We start from the raw sequence: 24,392 nt of genomic DNA on the forward strand, positions 1-24,392 counted from the left end.
AAATGAATATACACCTAAAGATAAAATAAATAGTTTATTTTACCTTAACAAGTCTAGCAGGATGTTGAAATCCATCTCGAAGTTCTTGTGGGTCTTCAGCAAGAGCACAAGACTTATGATACAAATCTTCCATACTAGGACTAGCCATCAGCATTACCTATTATAGTCAAATAATTCAATCCTGTCAAAAGTCTAATGTAATGTAAAAAAAAAAAATGAGAAGCACTACTACTTAAACTCACATTTTAGTTATTTGAAATTTCTCATAAAAATGGATGCAAAATGTTACAGAAATAAGTTAAAATATTAAATACCTTATAAAGTTTTAACTTATCAAGGGAAGATTTTTTTTAATTTTTGAAATTATTTTAATTTACAAATAGAAAATATTATTGAAGAAAAGGGAACAAAATTTTACCTCATGAGTTTCTCAAACCCTTTGCCAAAAAGTACTGAGCCACCCACAATGATGTTATTAATAGAGATGATAGATTAATTTCAAAAGTACTTTAACAGCATCCAAAGACATTCTAAATCCCATTATAGCAAAATCTATTGCTATTGTCATAGAAATATTCTGGAATTCTTTTCTATCAGGTTTGAGTTTTGTTTTTTTTTTTTTTACCAGGAATTGAACCTAGGGGCACTTAACCACTGAACCATATCCCCAACCCCTTTTTGTATTTCATTAGAGATAGAACCTTGCTAAATTGCTGAAGCTGGCTTTGAACTTGAGATCCTCCTGCCTAGCCTCCTGAGCTGCTGGAATAACAGGCGTGAGCCACCACTCCCAGCTTGGGGCATCTCTTAACAAACCAAATTGAGTCCTTCACAACTGCCAACTTGACTCAACAAACTGTATTACCTGACTATGAATGTCTGCCTGCCACCACTCGAGATTTAAGGGATGCTTTTTAGATCAAACAATGTTTGAAATCAGAAGAAAACTAACTCTGATAGACATATTCTGAATGTTATCCTAAAGACAAAATTTAGTACATTCAACCAATATTAAGTTTTATCTGGGGCCAAAAGTCATAAAAAATAAAAAGGGTAGGGGATATAGCTCAGTGGTAAAGTGTCCCTGGATTAAATCCCCAGTACAAAAAACAAACAAACAGGGCTGGGGATGTGGCTCAATCGGTAGCGCGCTCGCCTGGCATGCGTGCGGCCTGGGTTCAATCCTCAGCGCCACATACAAATAAAGATGTTGTGTCTGCCGAAAACTAAAAAATAAATATTAAAAAAACAAACAAACAAAAAAGTAATAACATTCAACTTTCAATTTCATTTTCACATTTTTATAAGGATTAAAATGTTAAAACAACCATTATTTTATTGCATAATAAGTGAGGCACAAAGAGGTAAAATTACTTAAGGGGATATGATTGAGTGGTCAAGTGCCCCTGAGTTCAATCCCCCATATCCCCTCCCAAAAAAAGAATGGTTCCACATATCCTCTTATTTTTGAAAAACTATGAAGAAATTAAGCTGTAAATCACAAATACAAACCTTTGCACTGTATAAATGGTCAGCATCTGGAGGATCAAGAATGGCCATATTTTTTTCTAATGACTCTACTTCTCTGTGCATAACATAGAAATTGCAGTAATTTCCAAGCTGAAATGGTCTTGACAAAGGGAAAGCATCCACCCATGTAAACTGAGCATCAAAAAAGTCACTAGGTATATATAAATTCTGATAACGGCGCCTTAGTTCCATCATGTCACAACTAGGACTGAAAAACAGACATAAGTAGTGAATAAGCAGCCTTACACCAAAGGTTATACATTCACATAATTCTGAAGCTAAATAACATTACAGAGTAAAAAGCAATTTGAAAATAGTCAATTAAATCAAATACAAATTCAGATGGAGATATGTGAAAATTTTATTTTTCAAAATTTGTATATAGTTGCAGTTTTGAATTATCAGTATATAAGTATTACCTTTACTTCTCTACTTTTTGTATGTAGCTTATAATTCATTAGAGAAGACACTATGAAATAAAGAAAACCCACAGCTCTAGAGAAGATTGAAACAAAAGTAGTTTTGACTTAGTTTAAAATGTATATTACTTGAGAAAATCATAATTCACACAAAATACATACAAAGAAGGGATAAGAGTAATACCAAATTAGTACTCAAATACTCCTCAATCAGACTTATTCAGCAAAGAAAAAATTCAAGTTCTATTCTAGAGTAAGCTTGTAGATCACTACACTTAAATTAAAAATTAAATACTAAAATACAAATGAAATAAATATATATGTGTTCTTTATATTATCTACACCTCTATACTTCTCTATAAGAATTTAAGTAAATCAATACCTAATTATTATTATTATGTAAAAAGGAAATAGAACTCTTGCCTTTTAAATTTGGCACTGATATTTTTAAAGATTAGATTCCTGGGGCTGGGGTTGTGGCTCAGTGGTAGAGTGCTTGCCTAGCATGTGTGAGGCACTGGGTTCGATTCTCAGCACCACATATAAACTAAAAATAAATAAAGGTCCATCAATAACTAATAAAAATTTTTTAAAAAATTAGTTTCCTTTTCCGCAAAAAGCAGATTTTATTTTTTTTAAGTTTTTGGCAGTGTATGTGTGCTGAGGATCGAACCCGGGCTGCACGCATGCCAGACGAGCACGCTACCCCTTGAGCCACATCCCCAGCCCGTAAAAAAGCAGATTTTAAAGGCGAGAAACTCAAAGATAAACAACTGAACAAAAGGGCATAACTGACGGGCTGGGATTGTAGCTCAGTGGTAGAGTACATGCTTAGCATGTGTGAGACCCTGGGTTTTATCCTCAGCACCACATAAAGATAAATAAAGATGTTGTATTCATCTACAACTATAAAAAAAATTTTACAAAAAGCATAATTGAGGGTCAGAGTTATATCTCAGGAGTACAGCACTTGCCAAGAATATGTGAGGTACTAGGTTTAGCAGCACATAAAAATAAATAAAATAAAGGTATTGTGCCGAACTAAAAAAAAAGCATAATGAGTAGGTGAGGTGGTCCAATTCTAGTGCCGAACTAAAAAAAAAGCATAATGAGTAGGTGAGGTGGTCCAATTCTAGAAACTCACCAGGCTATGACAGAAAGAGTGCTCTTTTGTGAGACCATCTCAAAACAAAACAAAAAAAAATGGCTGGAGATTTGGAGACGGAGCTCACTAGAGTACCATTAGGTTCAACGCCATTACCACACACACAGGCACACAAAAAATGAAACACATACATGAATTCTGCTGGACATGTTGGAGCACATATGTAACTCAACAACTCAAAAGACTGCGACAGGAAGATGGACAGTTCAAGGATAGATTCTGCAACTTAATGAGACCCCCATCTCAAAATAAAAATAAAAAGGGAAGGGGATATACTTCATAGGTAAAGTGTCCCTGGGTTCAATCCCTAGTACAGGAAGAAAGGAAGGAGAAAAGAAAAAAAACTAATCTCTATGTAGAGATGTCTTTATCAGACACCTAAAAACAAAAAATAGAGATACATTGGGTATATAGCTTAGAAACAGACTAATTGCCTAGCGTATACAAAGCCCTGGTTTAATCCCAACATCACAAAATAAAATAATATTTTATTTTACTTTTATTTTATTTTGTGATAATTTTCTATTGTGGCTGCTGATATAATTATACTTTATCTGGTTAAGCTTCTGTCAAGGGGTTGGGGTTGTGGCTCAGAGGTAGAGTACTTTGCCTAGCATGTATGAAGAACTGGGTTCGATCCTCAGTACCACATAAAAATAAAATAAAGATATTATATCGAACTAAAACTAAAAAATAAATAAAGATTGTATCAAAAGTGTGCAAAATATATTTGAGTTTTATTTTTAAGGAACAAAGTATAGGTAATAGTTTCTCAGTACCAGAATTTAAGAAGTTTTACCCCATAGGGAAAAAAATCTATGATAAAACAGACATAAGTCCACATAAAGCATTAATTGCAAATAAGTGCTCATAATTCTATTAGTATAAAAAATTTGATTTCCACAACTACAGATTAAGGAGACATGGAAACTTTAAAATGATGTTTATTTGTAATGGGTTCGATTGATATTGTTAGCAGTAAAAGTGAAACTGTGAAGGTGATCTTTAGTAGGAGCTGTTCTATTTCATATCCTTATTTATTTTGATAGCAGGGCGCATTCCCAGCCCTTTTTTATATTTTATTTATAGGCAGGTCTTCACTAAGTTGCTGAGGCTGGCTTTGAACTCACAATTCTGCCTCAGCCTCCCAACCTGCTAGGATTTATGGGTGTGAGCCATGGCGCCTGCCTCAATTATGTATCTTACCAACTCTTCTTATATAGTGTTTAATACTGGGAAAGATGCATAAAAATTAGAGCTCCTCTATTTAGTACCTTGGGAAATGAAGTAGTTTTGGTACCAACAGATTTTTTTTAAGCCTAATAGTAAAAAAGGATAATAACAAAACTAGTACAAATTAAGATTACTTGCTAATCTGGCCAAAGTTAAGAGTAAATAAACAATGAAGTAATATAAACAAGCAAAGTCACCAGTTAAGAATTTCTTGGTATTCAGTACACTAAATCACACTATTTATCACATCTAGAAATGAATATGCAGAAATTTCAACTTTTGATAGGCCAACATAATAAATATTAAAAATTATTCTTTGTTGAAGTATAACAATATCTTCTCAGGTCATTCAAGTACACACATTATTTGCACCTATGACAAACAGTTCTGACACTGCTTTTAAAGATTTTCTTATTTTACTGTCCATTTGCTTTTTCCATCTGTTAAATCTACCAACCCTAGTTGCCATAACTCACTACTATTATCAATTAAGGAAAATCTAAAATTGCCACACTCTGGGTGCTCTAGATACTGAACCAAACAATAATTCTGCAAGCTAATAGATTTTATAGATGAAACTGAGAAGTTCTTGGTAACTTGCCCCAACCTCTGATTCCAAAAGCTCAATAATTTATTTATAGACACAAACACATGTATATTATATAGGTCTCAGAACATGCACAGATCCAATTCATACTTTATACTATATTATCACAAATAAGCTTGAAACAATTGGTTTACTTGTTATTGCTTCTTCACATATAATGTGGATCTTCATCAATAAATGTGGATCTTAAATAATTCTAATGTTAAGCAATGATCTCATCACAACAGAATTTCCTTTAGAGGTTTTCTTTTTGAATGGTTGATAACTTTAAATTAAAGTTATGAGTACTATAAATAATACACTCTAGCAGAGAAATAAATTACTACTTCAAATTGCATTTCTATCCTTATAAGAGCACCAAATGTCAGCACATAATGATTTTCCCAGGTAAAATATCCTGATTGTAACACATTCCACTCTAATCCACACTAAAATTACAAAGTTAATAACTGAAAGAGAAAAAAAGAACTTACCAATCTAAAGAAAACTTTGAAAACTGCACTGTGTAACGTGGAACAACACGCCGAACTCTCCGAGGCGATCTTTCTCTCTCTCTCCTGGGAGACCTCTCCCTGGAACGTTTCCTTTGAGGTGATCTTTCTCTGGATCTACGTCTTTCTCTTTCCCTTTCACGACTTAAAGTAAATTTATATAAAATTATTACTAATATTTCTGGCATGATGGCAGTTTTTTAAAGAAATAATGTAATAGGTAATAAAAACAAGACTTTTTTTGAGAGAGAGAGAATTTTTAATATTTATTTTTTAGTTATCAGCGGACACAACATCTTTGTTTGTATGTGGTGCTGAGGATCCAACCCGGGCCACACGCATGGCAGGTGAGCGCGCTACTGCTTGAACCACATCCCCAGCCCCAAAACAAGATATTTTTAACTCTTCAAAAATGTATTTTTTAACGTTATGTTGCTGGGCAATTTAGCAATTTATCAAGGCCTTAAGACCCTGTCTCAAAGCAAAAAATAAAAGGGCTTTGGATGTGGTTCAGTGATTAAGCATCCCTGGGTTCAATCCCGGTACCCCCTTCCAAAAAAATGTTATATGTACGTGACACGAAGTTTATCACATTAACCAGTTTGATCTGCACAGTTCAGTGGCATTAAATGCATTCACATTTTGAGTAATCACCACCACCATCTATATTATATTCTTAAAACATACCTTCGGTCTTCTTTCCTATTAGGCACTTGATCTCCTCTGTCATTCCTTCCTGAAAATCTAGATGGTGGATCTAATCTTCGTGCTGGTTGTGGTTGTGAAACTATACGAACAGGGGGCTGCAATAAGCCAGCTTCAAAAAAAATTATACAGAAAAAAATAAAATTAAATTAACACATTTAAAGAAAGTACAAAAGTATTATGAGATTAGATGAAATTAGTCTAACAATTGGGAATAAAATTGTTCATTCATAGTTATCATAATTTACACAATTTACTAGTTGTAGAACTGGTCCTGTCTTAGGGCAAGGACTGTAGCTCAGTGGTAGAGTGCTAAGTATGTGAGATCCAGGTTTGAAAACATAGTATCAAAACAAACAAATAGGTACTCAAATCCCAATTCACAATTGTAAAATAAGATATTTTAAGAAAATTATGAGGAAAAAAAATCAGAGATCAGAGAACTAACTGTCAGATACTTGGAGGAAACAAGTAGTTTGGACACAGTTTGGTATTATCTAAGAAGATATATGTACTCCTCACACCCAACAATTCCATTCAAAGATACATACCCTAGAAAAAGTCACACACACATTGTCTGTGAACACACGAGAATGTTTACAGAAACCAAAACAAGAAATAACCAAATGATTAGTAAAGGAGAACAGATAATTGTACAATATTCATACAATGGAAATGCACAATGAAAATGAACAAACTATACCCACATGAAATAAATAGAAGGAAAAACTTTAACATACTGGTGTAAAAAACCTTACACAAGCTAGAATATAAGGGGAATCTCATATTAAGTTCAAAAGCAGACAAAGCTAAATTGTATTCAGGATATATACTTTGAGAAAAAAGGAGGCACATGGGTGTTGAGGGATGTAGTTCACTGGTAGAGTGCTTGCCAATTATGAAACACAGCACTGGGTTTGATCCCTAGCACTACACACAAGTATTAGCAATGTGTTTTTTGTTGGTGGTGGTGGTAGTGCTAGGGATTGAACCCAAGGCCTCACGCATGCTAGGCAAGCACTCTACCAATTGAGCTATATTCCCAGCAAGCAATGTGTATTTTTTGACCTGAGTAGTGAACAATCAGGTGTTCATTTAAAATTAATAATCCATTATGCTGTAACCTGGTTTTATCATTTTGCTATAGCTATACCATGGAGTTATACATTTTATCACTTTGCTCTAGTATAATAACATACAATGAAAGAGAAAATGCCAAATTATATATCTATAAAAATAAAAAAATAAAGTTATTATGTCCATTTACAACTAAAATTATTAAAAAATAAATAAATAAAAATGATTAAACCTAGGGGTACTCTACCACTGAGTTACACCACCAGATCTTTTCTATTTTTTGTTTTGAAACAGGTACAGGTTGGCTTCCAACTTATTTTTTTTAATATTTATTTTTTACCTCTATTTTAATGTGGTGCTGAGGATCAAACCCAAGACCCTGCACATGCTAGGTAAGCACTCCACCACTAAGCCACAACCCCAGCCCCTGGCCTCCAACTTTTTTTTTTTTTTTTAAATATTTATTTATTTATTTATTTTTAGTTCTCGGTGGACACAACATCTTTGTTTGTATGTGGTGCTGAGGATCGAACCCGGGCCGCACGCATGCCAGGTGAGCGCACTACCGCTTGAGCCACATCCCCAGCCCCATGGCCTCCAACTTTTGATCCTACTGCCTCAGCATCCCAAATTGCTGGGGTTCCAGGTATGTATCATGGCACGCAGCAGGCTAACTGCCATTTTAAACACTGTATAATCCCAGGCACAGTGGCACACAATTGTATATACAGCAAGTCGTGAAGCTGAAACAGTTAGAGGCAAACCCAAACAACTTACCTGGATAACTTAGCAAGACTATCCCAGAAACTTGGAAGGCTGAGGCAGAATAGTAAGTTCAAGGCTTTTAGCCTCAGCAATTTAGTGAGGGCACTAAGCAACTTAGTGAGACACTGTCTCAAAAAATAAAAAGGGCTGGAAAGGGGCTGAAGTTGTAGCTCAGTGGTAGAGTGCTTGCCTAGAATGTGTGAAGCACTGGTTTCAATTCTTAGCATCTGTTCACATAAAAACAAATAAATAAAAACAAGGTATAAAAACATTCCCTTATTTTAAAAAACTATTAAAAAAAAAAGAGGGGGTGCTAGGAATGTAGCTCAGTGGAAGACTGCTCCTAGGTTCAATCCCCACTACCAAAAATAAAATAAAAAGGGCTGGGGCATGTAGCTCAGTTGTAGAGTACCCCTGGGTATGATCCCCAATAACATAACAGAATTACTAACACCAGTTCACATGTACAGGCGGATTTCAAATTGGTGCAACCATTATGGAAAGCAGTATGGAGATTCCTCAGAAAACATGAAATGGAACCACCATTTAATCCAGTTATCCCACTCCCTGATTTATACCCAAAGAACTTAAAAATCAGCATACTAGAGTGATGCAGCCACATCAATGTTTTACAGCAGCTCAACTCACAATAACTAAACCATGGAACTAACCTAAGTGTCCTTTAACAAATGAATGACTAAACAAAATGTGGTATATATACACAATGAAATATTATTCAACCATAAAGAATGAAATCATGGCATTTGCTGGTAAATGAATGGAACTGGAAAATATCAGTGCTAAGTGAAATAAGCCAGTCCCAAAAAACCAAAGGCTAAATTTTCTGATATGTGTATGCTAATGAACAAGTAAGGATAGGAGGGGAAGAATAGACGTTCATTGGATTAAACAAAGGGGAATGAAGGGAAGAGAGGGGAGAGGGAAACAGAAAAGACAATAGAATTATTCAGACATAACTTTCCTTTCCTACAAGACAAGGGTAACTCCACAATATGTACAACCATAAGAATAAAATCCTAATTAGAATAAGTTAAACTCCATGTATTGGGGGGGAGAGCTGATAATGTGTCTCAGTTGTTAAGCACCCCTGGGTTTGATACCTGGTACCAAAATAAATCAATAAAATGAATAAAAATTAATTAATTAAAAAGAAAAGATTCACATGTATAAATAAAATATTGTTGGTATGTGATACCAAAAGGGGGCACAAGGGATAACAGTTCTGATATTTAAGTACACAAGAAACATATCTTTGAATTTCCTATTCACTGAATTTGTTATCACTACAAGAAATAAAACAAAACTACTTCCATATAGGTAGAGAATTACAGGATGTTTTGTTCAGGATATTTAAGCTTCCTTTCAAGTTTCCTCAAAGTCCCTGTCAGATATTTTGAGATAGGGTCTCACTATATTGCCCAGTCTGGTCATATACTCACTTGCTCAAGAGATCCTTCTTTTTCAACCTCCTGGATATCCCTGCCTATTTTATAATTAAAAGCATGTTCTTTATATTTGAACAAATAAATCATAACACACATTAGTCTGAAATTAAAAACAAGAATACATGCACGCAATACCTTTTTGCTGTGGCTGCTGTAATAAAGGCTGTGGCTGAGTCTGCAATAGTGGTGTAATAGAAGCCGCAGAAATCTGTGCCTGCAGTAGTGACTGAGGCTGGGGCTGAGCCTGAACACCAAATGCCGTCTGTGGTGCAATTGGCTGAAGTACAGCAGGAGGAGTCTTCAGTAAAGGTTGGGTTTGGGACTGATTCTTAATAAAAACAAAAGAGATAAAATGTTTTTTGTCAAATGGAAGACTCAATTACCAAATTCCCATGATAATTAGTTCAATATTTTATGTACCTGATTTGGTAGTGTTTGAATTCTTTGTGCATTCCATTTAAAAGGCATATTAGGATTATAAGTAGCTTCAACCAATACTCTATCACCCACTTGTGGAGTCTTCCCTTTGACGGCACTGGGGGGAAAAAAATAAACACAATTAAGAGATCACCCCCCAAGGGGCTGGGGTCGTGGCTCAGTGGTAGTGTGTTTGCCTTGTATGTGTGAGGTGCTGGGTTAGATTCTCAGCACCACATACAAATAAATAATATAAAGGTCCATCAACAGCTAAAAAATATTTTTTGGGGAAAAAAAAGACATCGCCCCCCCCCCTCAAATTTACACACCTAGCATTTAAAACTACACTTTAGGGGGCTAGAGATATAGCTCAGTTGGTAGAGTACTTGCCTCACATGCAAAAGGCCCTGGGTTCAATCCCCAGCCACACACACACACACACACACACACACACACACTCTCACACACACACACAAAATACACTATATGGCTGGGTTGTAGCTCAGTGGTAGAGCACTTGCCTAGCACAATTGAGGCACAGGGTTCGATCCTAGCACCATATAAATATAAATAAAGGTATTGTGTCCATCTATAACTATAAATAAATAAATAAATAAATAAACAAACAAACAAATAAATAAATAAAACACACTATACCAGAAATGGAAGACTGGAGAGCTCTTACAAAAGTAGATATATCTGTAGACTCATTTCAGAACTGAACGTTTCACCCTCTATATATAAACAGAAGTTTTGAAGTACAAGAAATAATTTACCACCTCATAATCTCCTAAGTTATGCCCTTCTGCGTATGGCACTAACTTTTAGAGCCCAAAAGTAAAATTTGCTTCAGGTTTTGGAAAGAAGACAAAAAAATGGGAATCCCTTTTATACAAAAATCTCCTACAGAACTGAGTCCCAAATGTGACCATTCTAAGGAAGTTCATTAGAAATATTCTTGATATATCTAAGAAAATTCATATTGCCTACAACTACCATAAAGGAACCAAAGTACTATTGTTAATGTTTGTCCATCAACCATTTGATCCTGTTCACTAACTTTTGAATTAAAAAAAAAAAAATTCTTAGTCTATATCCTCAGCATGGCAAACCAGACTATTAGGATTTAAAAGTCATAATTAATCAACCCCCAATCTCAAAGCCTGCCCATGAAGAGTTAGAAATGCCACCTAGTTCTAAGAAAATATTTATAAAGAATCCACAATTAGAGCCGGGGTTGTAGCTCAGTGGTACACTGCATGTGTAGCATGTGTGAGGCACTGGGTTTGATCCCCAGTACCACATTAAAAAATAAATAAATAAATAGAGGTATTGTGTCCATCTACAACTAAAAAAAAAAGAATTCACAATAAGTTGGTGTTCAATAATCAAAACATATACTGAACCACATTTTTCCACCCAAACAGATCACAGATAGGACCATAATACAAACTGAATGATTAAAACAGAAAATTTTAGCTTATCTTATCACGAGTACTTTATACAGAATTCAATAAGTCACCTCAACACCTAAGGAAGTTTACCTAAGCTGAAAGAATACATCTTCATCCACAAATCCAAATGTATCGTGTAGCTTTGTAACCACTCCTGTGAAAACACGTTGTTTCTGAGGTTGGGTTTGTTGCTGACTGGACCGTGGTGTTGGATAAGATACAGTTATCTGTGCTGCAGGCTGAGGAGTAGACAGGCTAAGGCTTGTAGGCAGTGCAACAGCTGGCTATTGAAGAAAATCAACATCATATTAAGATAATGACTTGAAATTACCTGGAAATTAAAAATGACAATTTTAGCTCAAAATGTTAAAAATTATATGAAATTATAAAATATATGTATGTACACCTTGAGAGAACTAAGTCTGAAAATCTATAAAATTATTTAACTTATTTCATCCATAACTTTCCTCAAAAAGTTTCAGGGTTGCTCCAAGGCAAAAGAATCATCGTGCAATGAGTTGTAAAAACACTATTTTAACTCCCTCTTAGAAATTCAAAGTCCAGAAAAGACTGGGGATGTAGCTCAGTGCAAGAGAACTTGCCTAGTCTATGCAAGAACCTGCATTCAAGCACCAGTACCACCATGAAAAAAACAAACAAAAAAGCTGGGTGTGTGGGGCTGGGGATGTGGCTCAAGCGGTAGCGCGCTCGCCTAGCATGCGTGCGGCTCGGGTTTGATCCTCAGCAGCACCACATACCAACAAAGATGTTGTGTCCGCCGAGAACTAAGAAAAAATAAAATAAATGTTAAAATTCTCTCTCTCTGTCCCCCTCTCTCTCTCACTCTTTCTTTAAAAAAAAAAAAAAAAAAAAAAAGCTGGGTGTAATGTCAGATGCCTGTATAATCCTTACTATTTGGGATGCTGAGGCAGGAGGATCACAAGTTAGAGGCCAGCCTCAGCTACTTAGACCATTTTTCAAAATAAAAAAAAACTGAAAATGTAGCTTAGTAGTAAAGCACCCCTGGATTCAATTCCAGCACCCCCCCTCCAAAAAACAAACAAACAAAAAAATCAAAATCCTTATCAGCATACTAAAGGTTTAGGAAACTCCAAAATATAGTCAAGGAACTCAGTATTTCATCAACTTAGGCAAGTTTGAGCCCAGCCTCAGCAACTTAGTGAGAACCTGTCTCAAAATAAAAAACAAAAATGGCTTCGAATGTGGCTCAATGGTTATGTGCCCTGGGTTTAATCACCAGAACCAAAAATAAATAAATTTCTTCCTGTAGTCCAAGCTACTTGGAGGCTGAGGCAGGAGGAATACTTGTATCCGTAAGTTTTATATGAAACTGGGCAACATGGCAAAGACACCTCTTCAAAAAACAACAACAAAAAAACACTGTCTGGTGGTGCACCAGTATTCGGGAAGTTGAGGCAGGAAGATCACAAGTTCACAACTATTGTGGACAGTCTATCAAATCCCTGTTTCAAAATAAAAAGGCAGGTATGGTGGTGCATGCCTATAATCCCAGCAATTTGAGAGTTTAAGGCAGGAAGATTATAAGTTCAAGCCAACCTCAGCAACCTAGGGAAGCCAAAAGCAACTTAGTGAGACCCTGTTTCAAAATAAAAATAAAAGGGACTGGTATTATAGCTCAGTGGCAGAGCACTAGCCTGGCATGTGTGAGGCACTGGGTTTGATCCTCTGCACCACATAAAAATAAAGTATACAATTTGACGTTTAAAAATAAATAAATAAATAAATAACAAAAGGTCTGGGGAATTTAAGTCAGTGGTAAAGCACTCAGGGGCTCAATCCTCAGAAATAAAAGGGGATGTAGCTCAGTAGTAGAGTACCCCCAGGTTCAATCCCCAATAGTGGGGGAGAAAAACCCTCAAAAAATTTCTTTAACATCTTAAGATAGTTATACTTTATGGGCACACACTGCGAGATGTTATGGTAAGGAAAGAAACTTCTACAGCTATTCTATTTAATTTTGAAATTCTCATGTTGGGAATTGAAAGTAAGATCGGTATTACTGGATTTTAGTTCTTTAATAAGAACAGATTAATTGATTTCTTAAATGTACTGCATTTTTCTTTTAAAAAATATTTTTAATCCTTTACTTTTAAAAAAGACTAAAAAGATACAAAAAGTTACACAGTGAAAAGCTTCTCTCCTATCCTTGTTCCTCAGCCACCCAGTTTCCTATGCATGAAGCAATCACACACCTTTTACTATCAAGGGCCTTTTGGAGATAATGCACACACTGATAAATGATATCCTCCTCTTCCCTCTTAAGTAAATGGAAACACACAATGCATAATGCACCATACTTTTTCCTCTACCTCCCATATCTGAGATATAATTTTACATTCATACTTAAGTTCTAGGGATGAGTGTGGACCTCAGTAGTAAGGGGTGGGTACACAGCATGTACAAGGCCCTGGGTTCAATCCCCAGCATGGGGATTCTGTTCCATTTTTAACAACTGCTTAATATTTACTGTACAAAAATACCAGTGAACCATGGTCCATTGGCCAAACACAGCCCAACGCCTTAGTTAATAAGCAAGGAATGTTTTTAACACCTTTTAAAGGGTTGTAAAAAAAAAAAAATTATATGACAGAAACTAAGTGGTTTGTAACAAGCTCTAAGATAGCAGTACATATTAAAAATTCAAAACTTTATTTTTATTTTTTGCGCTAGGTATGAATTAAATGCAGGGCCTCACACATGCTAAACATGCACTCTACCAGAACTATACCAACAGGCCCAAAAGTTCCAAAACATTTTAATGTTGCTCAAAAATCAAACTGATAACATGATGACTTTACCTACTAAGGTCAAGTTAAAAATTAAACATCCAAAAATTTCCAAAACTTTAGCTATAAAGAAAATATAAAAGCAAAAAATCAGTATTAAATTTAAAATAAAAATTCTTATTTATTCAAGCTATACAATAGCTGGGCTTGCAATCAAAACACAATAACAAATTTTCACCTTTATTTAGCAATATACTGCTAAATTATTATGTGAATACAACAAATACCTTTAAACTCTGAAATAAAAACTAGAATAGAAATAAAACATTATAGTCTACTCTTTATTCAGATAATCAAAAGAAATAAAGTAATGCCAAACTAACCTGTGTTAAAAGGGTCTGCTGGGGTTGCTGTAACTGAAAATAGGAAAAAAACAAAAAACAAAACAAAAAACATACAAAAGAAAAGGAACGATCAATTTGTTTCATAGATGTTTTATAAATGGAAAAATTACTTTTAAATATTATTTTTTTAAAAATGTGAAAGGTAACACATAATTAGCATAAGTCTAACTACAACTATTTCTAACTTCATAACTAGTATTAAGAAGTCACACATACAGCTATATTTAATAAAGAAAATGATTTCTGTTGTTATTTCATAGAAATAACACCATAAAAATTTTTCTAAAAAGTCCACAATTCCCTAAAGATTTCTAGTTCCACAATATGCTAATTACCATGCTACAGAAATGATTCAATATCATCAATTTAGTAATTGTACCAAAGAATAAAATTGGCCATCCAATTCATATATAAATATCCTGCAATATGAGAAGCACTCCTAATGGTTGGATTTGCCATAGACATGCATACCATGAAGAACCATACACTCTGACATATGGTTTCTCTGATAATAGAAAAATACACCATTACCAGAAAGGAAAAGGAACTGAAGCGAGGAGGAAAACTTATAAATTCTGGAATAAAAACAATATATGTGAGGATAATAGAACCTGTATGAGGTTCTAATTCAAACTACTCAGATTACCTGCAATAACCAATTATTAAGAGTTTCAACCTTATTAAAATACTATTTTTTTTTTCTGTAAGAGTAGCTGAGTACCACCACCTTTATGTGGTTCAACGTACCTTGTTATAATTCCTTTTTTCTTGTGGGGGTAGGACCAGGGATTGAACTCAGTTGCACTCAACCACTGAGCCACATCCCCAGCCCTTTTTTGTATTTTATTTAGAGACAGGGTCTCACTGAGTTTCTTAGCACCTCACATGCTGGCTTTGAACTCCTGATCCTCCTGCCTCAGCCTCCCAAACTGCTGGGATTACAGCAGGTGCCACCACACCCAGCTCATAAAATCTTTAATAGTGTTTCATAACTTAATAAATATAAGTCTACGGGTATTTTTAATTTATGATAAGTTTTCTATGTGGTGCCGGGATTGAACTCTGGGCCTCAGTGCACTCTAGGAAAGTGCTCTACCACCCACAGAGCCACATACCCCACAACGCCCCTCTCAGAGCATTTAAAAATAAGGTAATTGTGAGATTAGTCTCTTGTCCATTTTCAGAAGTTTAAAGTACTAGTGAAATACTGTAATCTTCAGAGAAAATGAAATGCTTTTGAAGGCCCAGAGGGCTTAAGCCAAAGATGAAAATAGACTATGGATCTGGTTACAAGAACTTATGGACTGAGAAGTCCTAATATTCCTACACACTTTTTTTTTTTTTTTTGGCAGTACTGTGGATTAAACTCCAGGATCTCACCCATGCAATGCAAGGGTTCTACTTCTACCACTGAGCAACACTCCTAGCCCTTTATTATTTATTTATTTTTGGTACTGAGGATTGAACCCAGGGATGCTCAACTACTGAGTTATTTAGAGACAGGGTCTTGCTAAGTTGTAAAGTGCCTCACTAAGTTTCTGAGGCTGGCTTTGAACTTGCAATCCTCCTGCCTCAACCTCCTGAGCCACTGGCATTACGGGTGTGTGCCACCACACCCAGCCCAATCCTTTATATTTTGATAGGACTTCACTATATTGTTGAGGCTGGCCTCAAATTTTTGATCCTCTGGCTTAAGCTTCCCAAGTAGCTGGGATTACAGGTATACAACACCACACCTGGTTCAATATTGTCCTTGGATCCAATATTTGGATCCTCTTTTGTATACCATTTTCGTCTTCTGAGAGCTGTATGTCCTGGAAATTTTTTTTTTCCTTTGAGTGGGAGGCATGCTTGGGAATGAATCTCAAGCTACACAAATGCTCTACCACTGAGCTACACCCGTGTTCCTAAAACTTTTTTAACAATAATACTCATAAGGACTGAACACTACCTCCGAGCTATGGACAAGATGAGAATGGGTACTTAGTCTAAAACTTATCTAGATTTCAGCAGGGCAAACTTTCCTTCCTTGATAATTGTGTATTTTCTTACCACTTCCTAGCTCCCAGAGGTAAGACCTTAAGAGAAATGATTAGAGGATGAGTTTAAGGGGCCAAAGAAACATGTTTTAAGTCTAAGTTAAGAATTTTCATATTGTTCTTAAATGCCCAGGAATAGGCTATGAACTATAAGGGGAGGCTTCCTCCCATTTTCAACAGTTTTATTTAAATATTTTGTATCTTGGATTTCATTCATCATTTCATTAGAGGGAAGGAAACAAAAACTCAATAAATTCTACTACCTAAAAAATAAAGGTTGGAAGCTAGTGACCCACTAAAGGATTAGGCTTCAAGTAGGAAAAAGAGCTTTTACTTTTCCCAAGTGATCTAATTCAGCAGAGTAGCACAGAGGTTCGAGTCCAGACAGGAGCATAGTCCAAAGAATCAGAGTGGTTCATTCCAGATTATCCTCAACATACTGTCTCAGAAGACTGGCTACTAGTTAAAGATTTGGGTTTTTAGGACCTTCTCTTTTTTCCTACTCCATATCCCCTACTCCCACCAAAGAATTCAAGTCATATATTATGATAGCTAAAAGAAATATAAATACAAATCTGTGTCAATTGAATTTTGGAACACATGGCTTTTTAAAAATCAGTTCTTAACACGGAAAATAAAAACTAACCTGTTGCTGCACACTATACAAGGCCTGTTGAGGTTGTGAATATTGCTGAAAAATTAAAAAAAAAAAAAGATTATTCAAAGAAAAATATGGCTATCAACATATTATTCTCAAAAAAGCGATATATATACACAGAAATACACAACAAAAATTACTCTGAAATTTTCTAGAATAAACATCTAAAATACATAAAATTATTATTACTTATACTCTGGAATTCATCAAAGGCTGAATTTTTTTCAAATAATTGAGGTATGAGAAATGTCCAATTTAAAAACTAAAGAATTTTCACTATATGACTATACTTCCCCCTATATGTGTTAGGTATATACAGTATAATATTGTCAGAAAAAAAAAAATCATAACAAGAGCCATAATTCTTCATTTTTTTAGAAAATGGAGATAGCAATCCTAGCTACTCAGATATCACAGTCTTCAATATTCCATATTAAAACCTATTAGAAATTCACCTGTTGCAATGCAGCTGCTGCAGCCGCGGCTTGTTGCTGCAATGCTGCAGTTTGCGTTATCTGATAGTTTGCTGGCGTTTGTGTGGTAAGGCCTGCTGCTGCCAATGCAGTTTGCTGTGTATAAATGGTAGGAGACGCTCCAAGAAGTGAAGGCTGCTGAACACCTAGTGCAGCTAAAATGAGATTAAAAGGGTGGTGGAAAATTAAGATTATTGGATCCCTTCTATGAATTTTCCAAGAATGCTTAATTGAGCATTATAGTCTAATTTAAAAAACTAAAACAATTTTAGTAATGTTTGTTAAATTTAACTGATTCATGTCCCTCTAGATCCCAAAGGCTTAATATTTAATGTTCATGCCATGGTAAATATAAGAAAACATTAGTCTATAAAATTAAACATCAGAATAAAACCACACAAACTTATCTAGACAAAGTGACTACCATATCCTCCGGAAGAATTTTTAGGAAGAAATATAAAAAGTAATTATCTGGGCTGAGAGTATAGCTCAGTGGTAGAGCACTTGCCTAGCAAGCACTAGGCTCTGGGTTAGAGGTCTTAGGTTAGATACCCAGCATGACCAAAAAAAGAAAAAAGAAAGAAAAGAAGAAATTATCTTATTTTGCTAATATAGAATTTACTGTTTTGGACTGAGGATGCAGCTCAGAGGTAGAGTACTTACTTAGCATAAGCAAGGCCCTGGGTTTGATTCCCAGCATCATAAAAGCTGTATCTATATCTCTCTCCATATACACATATACACACACACACATATATGTATTTTAATTTAAAAAGAGCTATTTGAGCCAGGTGTGGTGGTATGCCCACCTGTCTCAAAGACTTGGGAGGCTGAGACAGGAGAATCACAAGTTCCAGGCCAGTTGGAGCAATTTAGCAAGGCCCTAATAAACAACTTAGCAAGACCCTATCTCAAAATAAAAAAGGGCTGGGTATGTAGCTCAGAGGTACAACATCCCTAGATTAAATTCTTACTACCAAGAAAAAAAAAGCTATTTACAGTCCCACACCAATATACCAAGTAATGTCTTATCCTTTGTATTTCCACATATGTGTGTGTGTGTGTGTATATATATATGTATATATATATACATATATATATATATATATATATATAGCAAAAAAGCAGTCTTTATAACTAATTAAAATTAAAAAATAATTAATTTTAAAAAGCAATCTTGATAAATACATGCAATTTAAAATTTAAAAGGCAGCCTCAGCCAGGCACAGTAGCGCACGCCTGTAATCCCAATGACTCAGGAGGCTGAGGCAGAAGGACTGAAAATTCGAAGCCAACCTCAGCAACTCAGTGAAGCCCTAAGCAACTTAGTGAGACCCTGTATTAAAAAAAATAAAATAGGCTGGATCTGTAGCCCTGTGGTTAAGTACCCCTGGGTTCAATCCCCAATACCTTACAAACAACAACAAAAAAGCTGTCTCATGTTATTTGGAGAGAAAACAACATAATGATATTGGGAATTCGCCTACATAAGTCACTTTCTAGGTCTGGAGATGTAGCTCCGTGGTACACTGCTTTCCTAACATATGCAAAGCTCTGGGTTAGGTTGCCAATACTGCAAAAACAAAACAAAATGAAAGAACTAGTTGGTCAAGGTGTTAAACGCCTATAATCCCTCCTACTCAAGAAGCTGAGGCTAATGGATCACAAGTTTGAGGCCAGACTCAGGAACTTGGTGAGACCTTGTCTCAAAAAATAAACAAACAACTGGGCGTGGTGCTGCACACCTATAATCCCAGCCACTAGGGAGGCTGAGGCACTAGGATTGCTTCAGGCCAGCTTCAGCAGCTTAGCAAGACCTTCACAATTTAACAAAACCATTTCTCAAACAGTTAAAAATAAAAAAGGACTGAGCATGTAGCTCAGTGGTAAAAGTGTCCATGGATCCAATACACGCTACCAAAAACAAAAACAAAAAACTTTTGGTGATCTGTACACAGATAACTTTATCACAATCAAATAGCTCACTGATCAATTCACTATTGCAGGTTTTGAGATATTAGGCTATGCCCTTAAATAGAACTCAATGATAGGAAATACTCATTATCGTTAATTTGAGAATAAGAAATTATGCCACAAAAATCATATTTTAAAAATAATAAATCCCAGGCTGGGATTGTGGCTCAAGCAGTAGCACGCTTGCCTGGCATGTGTGCGGCCAGGGTTCGATCCTCAGCACCACATAGAAACAAAGATGTTGTGTCTGCCAAAAATTAAAAAATAAATATTAAAATTCTCTTTCTCTCTCTCCCTCTCTCTTTAAAAATCATAACCATAATAATAATAATAAATCCCAAGTGCTATAACCTTCTGTAACTGCATTGTCCAAAATACTAGCAACAAGCCACATGTGGTCATTCTGTTCATTAATTGGTTGTTTTTTTAATTTTGGTACCACAAATTGAACCAAGGGGCATTTTACCACTAAGCCACAACCCTAACCCTTTTTTAAAAATTTTTATTTTGAGACAGGGTCTCACTAAGTTGCTTAGGGCTAGCTAATTTGCTCAGACTGGTTTTGAATTTGCAATCCTCCTGCCTCAGCCTCCTAAGTTTGGAATTATATAGGCAAATGCCACCATACCCTGCATGTGGCTATTCAATTTAATGAAAATTAAGTGAAACTAGAAATTCAGTTCAGATGCAGTGATTCATGCCTGTAATCCGAACAATATGGGAGGCTGAAGCAGGAGGCCAGCCTTATCAACTGAACAAAATAAAAAATTGTCTCAAAATAAAAAGTTGAAAATTAACAAAAGGACTGGGAATGTAGCTCAGTGGTAGAGTGCCCCTGGGTTCAATTCTCAGTACAAAAAAAAAGAAATTCAGTTCCTCAGTCATGCTAATCACATTTCAAGTGTTCAAAAGCCTCATGGTTAGTGAATACTTTTTTTTTTTTGGTACTTGTGTATGGACAGTATACCTTTATTTATTTTTATGCAGTGCTAAGGATCCAACCCAGTGCCTCAAATATGCTAGGCAAGCTTCTGTCACTGAGCTACAGCCCCATCCCTAGTAAGTACTACTATCAGACAATGCAGACATAGAACACATTCATCTTCACAGAATATTCTATTTATTGAACAGAGCTGTACTGTAAGTAAAATGCAAAAACCCTAACTAAATCAGTGTTATGTGAGGGTTCTGACCATTAAGTAACCATTAAGATAATATCCATTAAGATAATATCTTGTTGTTACTATTTTTTGTTATTTTTGTTGTTGTTGTTATTATTATTATTATTATTTTGGTACTGGGTATTAAATCCAGGAGTGTTTAACTACTGACCCACACTCCAAGTCCTTTTTTTAAATTTTATTTATTTATATGTTTTGGTACCAGGAATTGAACTCAGGAACACTCAACCTCTAGGCCACATCCCCAGCCATATTTTATTTTTTTGTTTAGAGACAGGGTCTCACTGAGTCCTTTAGTGCCTTGCCTTTGCTGACGCTGGCTTTGAACTCATGATCCTCTAGCCTCAGCCTCCTCAGCATGCACCACTGAGCCCAGCTTAATTTATTGTTTGGGCCTTGCTAATTTGCTGAGGCTGGCTTTGAACTTGCAATCCTTCTGCCTCAATGTCCAGATTTGATGGAATTATAGGGGCACGATCATGCCTGGCTCATTTGGTTTTCAAAAATCACCCTGTGAGAAGTAATTATACCCAAATTACAGATGAAAAAACTAACCTCAGAAAAGCTAAAAAACAAAAACAAAAAAAACCTGCCTAAAGCCACAACACCAGAATTTATTTATTTATTTATTTATTTATTTTAAAGAGAGAATTTTAATATTTATTTTTTAGTTTTCGGCAGACACAACATCTTTGTTTGTATGTGGTGCTGAGGATCAAACCCGGGCCGCACACATGCCAAGCGAGCATGCTACCGCTTGAGCCATATGCCCAGCCCACGACACCAGAATTTAAACCAGCACAAAAGTAGAAAAACAGGGGCTGGGATTGTGGCTCAGCGGTAGAGCACTCACCTAGCATGTGTGAGGCCCTGGGTTTGATCCTCAGCACCACAAAAAATAAATAAAATATATTGTGTCCAATTACAACTAAAAAATAATTTTTTTTTTTAATTTTTAACATTTATTTTTCAGTTCTCGGCGGACACAACATCTTTGTTGGTATGTGGTGCTGAGGATCGAACCCGGGCCGCACGCATGCCAGGCGAGCACGCTACCGCTTGAGCCACATCCCCAGCCCAAAGAAAATAAATATTAAAAAAAAAAAAGTAGCAAAACATAGCTGAGCACGGTGGTTCATACCTTTAAACTCAGGGGAGGCTGAAACAGGAGGATGGCGAATTCAAAGTCAGCTTCAGCAATGGTGAGGCACTAAGCAACTCAGTGAGACCCTGTCTCTAATACAACACAAAACTGGGCTGGGGATGTGGCTCAGTGTTGAATGACCCAAGTTCAATCCCCAGGACCCTCCTCAAAAAAGGGGTAGCAAAATATTTTAATAATTTCAAAATGAGCATCTGACAGTGTTTCAAAGAGTTGAAAACTCAGGACAAGTCTAAGGTGGTTTGCTCCAGAGTTTGATAACATCCAAATTGAACATTTTATTTATTTATTTTTAATGTTTTTAGTTGTAAATGGATACAAACCATTGCTATTTAATTTTTTTATGCAGTCCTGGGGCCGTTAGTTTATTTTTAAATTTTATTTACTTATTTTAAAATATTTTTTGTATAGTACTGGGGATTGAACCCACAACATTATGCATGCAAGGTAGGTACTCTAACACTGAGCTATGCTCTCAGCCAAAGTTCATATTTAAATTTTCACTATAATTTCTAATATATGTCATTAAAATTTCACTATAATTTCTAATATATGTCTAATATTTGTCACTATAAATTCTAATATATGTCATTCACTATAATTTCTAATATATGTCATTTCTAATATATGTCAAAAATATCCCAGATTATAAAACATACAGTATAAGAAAAGCCTCAACTTCACAAATAAGAATTGTACACTTGCTGGGTGGGGTGGCACACCCCTGTAATTCAAGCAACTTGCAAGGCTGAGGCAAATGGATTGCAAGTTTGAATACAACCTCAGCAACTAAGTGAATCCACCAACTCAGCAAGACCCCATCTCAAAATTTAAAAAATAAAAATGGCTGGGAGTGTAGCGGGGTTCAATCCCCAGTACAAAACAAATAAACAGATCAGTCTACTCTTTCAGTTCTCACTAAATGAGAACATTCAGAGGATGAAGGAAAAAATATTTATTAGCAATGAGCACTAATACCTTTTTTTTTTTTTGAGTTGTAGATGAACACAATACCTTCACTTTATTTTTATTTATTTATTTAATGTGATGCTAAGGATTGAATCCAATGCCTCACATGTGCCAGGTAAGCGTGCTACCCCTGAGCTACAACCACAGCCCAGCACTAATTGCTTTTATGTGTACTTTTTCACTCCCAGAAAAATGTTTCAGAGACAATTTGGTATTACTTAGAATTAGCAGTTTTTAAACAGGGTAAGTCCATTCATATAAGCAGCAATCTCTTTTGTTATCCATTTAGTGGTACCAGGAATTGAACCCAGGGACCCTTTACCACTGGGCTATATTCCTAGCCATTTGTGTTTTTGAGACAGGGTCTCACTATGTTGTTCCAGATGGTCTGAATTTGTGATTTTCTTGACTCAGCCTGCCAAAAAGCTGGGATTACTGCATGTGCTAGCTATCATACTTTGTGGTAATTTTCTTTTCTACCAATTGTTTAGGTTAGAAATATCCAATTCTATCAAGGGATACTAGTCAAGTATACATATTATACCTGTAATTTATACATATTATATCTGTAATTATTTGCTTATAAAGCATGAATCTTGGAATTTATGCCACTGATTCAAATGATGGAAGTTTTAAAAGCTAATTATCGGACCAAAGTGAAAAGGCAGGAAAAAGGAAATATACTGAAAGCATTTCTATACTCAATAATAATTGATATAAAGACTAATTAAGGGGCTTGAAATATAGCTCAGTTAGTAGAGTGCCTGCCTCACATGCACAATGCCCTGAGTTCAATCCCAGCACCAAAAAAAAAAAGACTAATTAAGAATTCAGTCAAGAGCTGGGGATGTGGCTCGCCTGGCATGTGTGCAGCCCGGGTTCGATCCTCAGCACCACATACAAACAAAGATGTTGTGTCTACCGAAAGTTAAAAATAAATAAATAAATATTAAAAATTCTCTCTCTTCTCTCTTGGGCTGGGATTGTAGCTCAATGGTAGAGTGCTTGCCTAGCACATTTGAGGCACTGGGTTTGATCCTTAGAACCTATAAAAATAAATTTAAAAAAAAGTATTAAAAAACAACTTTCAGGGGCTGGGGTTGTGGTTTAGTGGTAGCGCACTTGCCTGGCACGTGTGAGGCACTGGGTTTGATTCTCAGCACTGCATTTAAATAAATAAAATACAGGTCTATCAACAACTAAAAAAAAAAAAACCAACTTTCAAATCTTAAAGCTCTGGTCTCAGTGCTGGAATGTAACTCAGCGGCAGAGTATTTGCCTAGCATGTACAAGGCAAGGTTTGATTTCCAGCACAATACACACACACACACACACACACACACACACGAATAAAGTTGAAGTTCTGTTCCCTAGTATTGCTACCACTGAAAATAATGTGACAGCACTTCAGGCAGGATACGGAAAATCAGATAAA

At 35.7% G+C, this 24,392-nt stretch overlaps 1 protein-coding gene across 6 annotated transcripts in view; it reads right to left on the reverse strand.

The window, feature by feature from the left end:
- Positions 1-24,392, reverse strand: part of Ccar1 (cell division cycle and apoptosis regulator 1) — a 50,615-nt gene that overhangs the window by 20,530 nt on the left and 5,693 nt on the right. For 5 of the 6 annotated variants that reach the window (XM_005325967.4, XM_013358880.4, XM_078041242.1 and 2 more), the window contains exons 3-12: positions 17,654-17,826; positions 17,187-17,231; positions 14,481-14,513; positions 11,420-11,613; positions 9,879-9,993; positions 9,594-9,786; positions 6,133-6,262; positions 5,428-5,589; positions 1,513-1,738; positions 44-157 (exon numbers count right to left, since the gene is read on the reverse strand). In XM_005325967.4, the coding sequence (XP_005326024.1) occupies positions 44-157; positions 1,513-1,738; positions 5,428-5,589; positions 6,133-6,262; positions 9,594-9,786; positions 9,879-9,993; positions 11,420-11,613; positions 14,481-14,513; positions 17,187-17,231; positions 17,654-17,826 (1,385 nt within the window). The remainder of the gene's footprint in view (positions 1-43; positions 158-1,512; positions 1,739-5,427; positions 5,590-6,132; positions 6,263-9,593; positions 9,787-9,878; positions 9,994-11,419; positions 11,614-14,480; positions 14,514-17,186; positions 17,232-17,653; positions 17,827-24,392) is intronic. The other variant, XM_078041239.1, reaches the window with a different exon arrangement.

This window comes from Ictidomys tridecemlineatus, chromosome 1 (genome assembly GCF_052094955.1).
Source record: "Ictidomys tridecemlineatus isolate mIctTri1 chromosome 1, mIctTri1.hap1, whole genome shotgun sequence".
NCBI lineage: Eukaryota > Metazoa > Chordata > Mammalia > Rodentia > Sciuridae > Ictidomys > Ictidomys tridecemlineatus.